Consider the following 6,000-nt stretch of genomic DNA (forward strand, 5'->3'; position numbering starts at 1 on the left):
TATGTTGTTTTAATCTTAGTTCGAGATTTTTACCAGTTTGACCGTAATAAACTTTATCGCAAATTTTACAAGGAATCTTATAGACACATCCATCAGCATTTTGGGGGGAATTCTTTATCAAAAGTTTTTTTACTGTATCAAGATTTTTGAATACAACTTTAATATTAAAAGTCTTAAGAAGAGAAGGCATATCAACCAAGTTTTCATGGTAAGGGAGAACCAACATATTTTTAGTTGAATAAGGCTGGTTGTCCCTTTTTGGATTGCAAAAAGTATTTCTAGCAACTTTAAAAGATTTATCAATTACATTTCTTGGGTATTTTAAATCATTACCTATTTCATAAATTTTGGATATTTCCTCATCTATGAACTCAGGACTACAAATTCGTAAAGCTCTCAAAAACATTGATGAGAAAACAGACAGTTTGACTCTATCTTGACGGGAAGAATAATAGTGGACATAGGAACAGTTATTTGTAGGTTTTCTGTAAATTTTAAATTTGAATTCATTATTACCCTTAATAATTAAAACATCTAGAAAAGGCAATGAGTTATTTTCTTCAAACTCAACAGTAAAGTTTATAGAATGGGCTAAGCTATTTAATTTTCCAAGGAAATGGTGTATATCTACATTTTTGGGCATAAGACACAAAATATCATCAACATATCTGAACCATTTAGCTCTATTAGGGAGGATTGTGTTAAGTAACCTTGTTTAAAAAAATTCCATGTATAGGTTACTAAGAACAGGTGAAAGAGGATTTTGGTATGGCAATGGGAAATCGTCTTTCACCTGTTCTTAGTAACCTATACATGGAATTTTTTGAAACAATGTTGCTTAACACAATCCTCCCTAATAGAGCTAAATGGTTCAGATATGTTGATGATATTTTGTGTCTTATGCCCAAAAATGTAGATATACACCATTTCCTTGGAAAATTAAATAGCTTAGCCCATTCTATAAACTTTACTGTTGAGTTTGAAGAAAATAACTCATTGCCTTTTCTAGATGTTTTAATTATTAAGGGTAATAATGAATTCAAATTTAAAATTTACAGAAAACCTACAAATAACTGTTCCTATGTCCACTATTATTCCTCGCATCAAGATAGAGTCAAACTGTCTGTTTTCTCATCAATGTTTTTGAGAGCTTTACGAATTTGTAGTCCTGAGTTCATAGATGAGGAAATATCCAAAATTTATGAAATAGGTAATGATTTAAAATACCCAAGAAATGTAATTGATAAATCTTTTAAAGTTGCTAGAAATACTTTTTACAATCCAAAAAGGGACAACCAGCCTTATTCAACTAAAAATATGTTGGTTCTCCCTTACCATGAAAACTTGGTTGATATGCCTTCTCTTCTTAAGACTTTTAATATTAAAGTTGTATTCAAAAATCTTGATACAGTAAAAAAAACTTTTGATAAAGAATTCCCCCCAAAATGCTGATGGATGTGTCTATAAGATTCCTTGTAAAATTTGCGATAAAGTTTATTACGGTCAAACTGGTAAAAATCTCGAACTAAGATTAAAACAACATAAATATAGCATTAGAACTGGACAAGATTCCAATGCTCTATTTATTCATGTAAGAGATTTTAACCATCCAATTGATTTTCAAAAAGTTGAGAAAGTAGTATCAAGCAAGTCCATGGTCGACAGGAATATAATTGAATCTTATTTCATAAAAAGCAGTTTTGACAATAATATGAATATTTCCTTTGGTTTATATAAATTAGATCCATTTATAATTAATAGAATTTGGGAAGGATTTAATAATACACTGGACAAATAATAATTTTTAAATTTTCTTGGGTAGAATAGTTTGTGGGTGAGTTGTGCAAAGGACCTATCCAAGTCGGGTCGGCGCGCGTCAGGTGTTTAACCGTTGTGGGATCTGATAGTGAGGTGCTGGCCAGACCCCTTATATAGCTTCCTTGGATGCTTTACTTTCATAGTTCCTTGATAATGTGAGTAGTCACGAAAGCGCTTGGAATTTCTCTATTCTTTCAGAGTTTTTTTTTTTTTGCATATATATATATATATATATATATATATATATATATATATATATATATATATATATATATATATATATATATATATATATATATATATATATATATATATATATACTCATTTAAAATTAAGTCCTTTCTAAAATTTTCTCATAATAATAATAATAATAATAATAATAATAATAATAATATTTTTATTTACTACAAGTACATGTACGTGGTATACAGTTCTAGCTGACATCAGTGACATACTGCTATATAGAAATCCCTTGTTATGCAGAGCATTTAGGACAAATTAGGCCAGTTTTGTCCCTGGATGCGACCCACACCAGTCAGCTAACACCCAGGTACCCATTTTACTGATTGGTGAACATGGACAACCGGTGTAAGGAAACACGTCCAATGTTTTTACCCCTTGGCCGGGAATCGAACCCGGACCCTCATTGTGTGAAGAGAGAGCTTTTGCCACCAGGCCACTGGGCACCGTAAACATATAATCTGCAAGCAGCCGGGGTCGAACCGGGGACCTTTAGATCTTCAGTCTAACGGTCGCCCAACTGAGCTATATAGATACATGTTTTTTTATTTATGTTTATGTGAAAATTAATAATTTTGTACCAAAAGAACCTTAGAAAACTTACCTAACCTTATTACAACAAGCGCAGTTTAATTTAGTCAAATACAACTAAATATATTTTACATAAGTTTACAATAATTTAATAATAAACACAAAGAAATATATTCTTTTTTCATTAGATTCATAATGATTTTTGCGAAATTATTCCAGGTTTCAGGTATATACAAATTTTTGCTTGCCTTATTCGGCAAGAAGAGCGTTGCTACTTCAGCGAAAATCGCAAGATTTACCTGATTTGCACGACATTTATATATATATATATATATATATATATATATATATATATATATATATATATATATATATATATATATATATATATATATGCAAAACAACCACTCTGAAAGAATAGAGAAATTCCATGCGCTTTCGTGACTACTCACATTATCAAGGAACTGTGATCTTATTGCATATATATATATATATATATATATATATATATATATATATATATATATATATATATATATATATATATATATTATATATATATATATATATATATGTATATATACATACTCTCACTTGTTACAGTTGACAGGGTTGTCCCCGTACACGCAGTACAACGTGACTGTTCGTGCTTGCGCCAGCAAGAACAAGTGTAGTCCCCCGATCATGCTCGTGGCCACCACGGCTGGGCCAGCCCTCCACCCCTTCCTTATCACTCTTATCGCCTTCGTGGTACTTCTGGCAGTGGCTTGCTGCGCTGTGCACTTCGATGTTCTCCACGCTCTCTGCTGGTAGGTTTTGGCGTATGTATGCCCAGTTTTATACCAGTAGGACTGCTGGAGTGCCCCTCTATTCCGTAATCTTACATCCTCCACTGGTTATTCTAGTTTGGTTATTTAGAATGTATGGAGCAGAACAAGATGACCAGTAGGGTGTATAAATCTGGGCTGGACGGACTTGGTAGAGGTCGTCCCAGGTGTTAGAGGGACAATGTGAAGAAGGTTTTACAAAGCAAAGGCTTGAGCAACCAGCAGTATTTTAGGTTGGATTGAGTGAAGACAAAGTTATTTTAGCATTCAGCATGCTGTTGGAGTGTGAGCAAGGTAACATTTATGAAGTTTTTCAGTGAAACCTGTTAGCCAGGCTTGAATTCAGTCTTGGGAGTAGAAGGTCAAGTGTCTATGTATTCTTGCCACTGTGTATGTACATATGTACTCTTACCTCTGTGTGTGTTTCCATGTACTCTGCCTCTGTGTACGTGAAAGTTAAGACACATGTGCAACATCTGGATATCTTTATTGTAGACGTTTCGTCATCCAATGGCTTTATCAATACAGATTCTAGGACATAATTAGAAGACAGTAGAACTATATACAAAAGATGAGGTAATCAGTCCCTCAGCCTTGGAGTTAGTGTTCACAGCATCGTGGTGGTGGAGAATCTGGAGTACGAACGAACGAAGAAGACGAGCAGAGTTGTCGTGAGATGGGAAGGAAGAAGGATGAGGAAGGATGGAAATACTGGAAAAGGATGGGAAGAGGAGGAAACAAGGCAAGTGGCCCAACCACTTTGGGACATGTGGTACAGAAGTACTGGAGGCTTAGATGAAGAGGCTTGAATGATGTCGGTACTTGGCTCACTAGGAGAGCATGGCGAAGGCGTCGGCAGGAGCTGGGAGTGTCAGAAGGCAGCAAGCAGGATGAGTTGTGATGAATGGTTTTGAAAACCGACAAGTTGAAGAATTGAGACACTTATGCAACAGATGGGAATCTTTATTGAAGAAACGTTTCGCCACACAGTGGCTTCATCAGTCCAATACAAAGTAGAAATGGGTAAGGAGAGTAGAAGATTGAGGTAATCAGTCCCTCAACCTGGAATCGATGTGTTCAGTCCATCACTCTTGTAGGAAGTGCAGCACAGGGCCAGAGAGGTGGCTTATATACTGCGGTGAGATGAGTTGAAGCAGGAGGAGGCGGGATCACAGTGGGACCTGCCACTAGTGTAAGTAGGTCGTTGTCCAAAGGTTGGGCAAGCGTTGAAGTCTTTGTACCAAGATCCCATGATGTTGCAGTGTCTGACAGATGTGATGAATGATTTTGAAAACCGACAAGTTGAAGAGTTGAGACACTTATGCAACAGATGGGAATCTTTATTGAAGAAACGTTTCGCCACACAGTGGCTTCATCAGTCCAATACAAAGTAGAAATGGGTAGGGAGAGTAGAAGTTTGAGGTAATCAGTCCCATTTCTACTTTGTATTGGACTGATGAAGCCACTGTGTGGCGAAACGTTTCTTCAATAAAGATTCCCATCTGTTGCATAAGTGTCTCAATTCTTCAACTTGTCGGTTTTTAAAACCATTCATCACATCTGTCAGACACTGCAACATCATGGGATCTTGGTACAAAGACTTCAACGCTTGCCCAACCTTTGGACGACGACCTACTTACACTAGTGGCAGGTCCCACTGTGATCCCGCCTCCTCCTGCTTCAACTCATCTCACCGCAGTATATAAGCCACCTCTCTGGCCCTGTGCTGCACTTCCTACAAGAGTGATGGACTGAACACATCGATTCCAGGTTGAGGGACTGATTACCTCAAACTTCTACTCTCCTTACCCATTTCTACTTTGTATTGGACTGATGAAGCCACTGTGTGGCGAAACGTTTCTTCAATGAAGATTCCCATCTGTTGCATAAGTGTCTCAATTCTTCAGGATGAGTTGTATTGGTGGTGGTCGGCTTGAGGCGTGTTAGGCTACTGTCCCATTAGAAAGAGTCTGGAACTTCGGTATTGGCATGTGCTTGATTCTAAAGTTGTGCATTAAGGAGATTGATGAGTTCTTTAAGGAAGAGATAACGTGATCGTCTACAGACGTACTTGACTTCGTCGCTCTGGAGGAGGGGGATCAATGTCTGTGCATCCATTTCCTTAATATACTGTTGAGTAGTGAAGAAAGATACTCCACGTATTGAACTGTTGGGTCGTTTATCCTCAGAGTGAGAGACAAGTGAAGTCGTTGATTGGTCAGTTTTGTTAGTGGCGGAAGACGAGGACGCTGCTCGTGTCTTGAAAGATGTGGTGGCTGGCGTTGAAGTCGGTTTCTCATTGGTGGAGGAAGGTGGAGGCACATGAGGCAGTGAGGGCTCTGATTGGTTCTTGGCAGTGGTGGTGGCTGGAGGAGGTGGTGGTCTCTCATTGGTGGATTGCGAAGTATAGCCGGTGGCTTCTGCAGAAATCAAATCTTGCAAGTCATCTGGTGCCTCGAAGCTGACGATTTTTTGGAATAATCTTCAAAGCATCAGCTGAAGCAGGACTAGCTGGGAAGTTGAATGATGGTAGATTGTTGAGGGCAAGAATTTCATTCATAGTTTTATTGAAACAACCCGGGTT

At 37.2% G+C, this 6,000-nt stretch overlaps 1 protein-coding gene across 3 annotated transcripts in view; it reads left to right on the top strand.

Moving 5' to 3' along the window:
- LOC138852500 (uncharacterized) overlaps window positions 1-6,000 on the top strand; it is a 65,406-nt gene that overhangs the window by 43,779 nt on the left and 15,627 nt on the right. For all 3 annotated transcript variants that reach the window (XM_070083646.1, XM_070083644.1, XM_070083645.1), the window contains exon 3: window positions 3,193-3,398. In XM_070083646.1, the coding sequence (XP_069939747.1) occupies window positions 3,193-3,398 (206 nt within the window). The remainder of the gene's footprint in view (window positions 1-3,192; window positions 3,399-6,000) is intronic.

Source organism: Cherax quadricarinatus, chromosome 10 (assembly GCF_038502225.1).
Source record: "Cherax quadricarinatus isolate ZL_2023a chromosome 10, ASM3850222v1, whole genome shotgun sequence".
Classification (NCBI taxonomy): Eukaryota; Metazoa; Arthropoda; class Malacostraca; order Decapoda; family Parastacidae; genus Cherax; species Cherax quadricarinatus.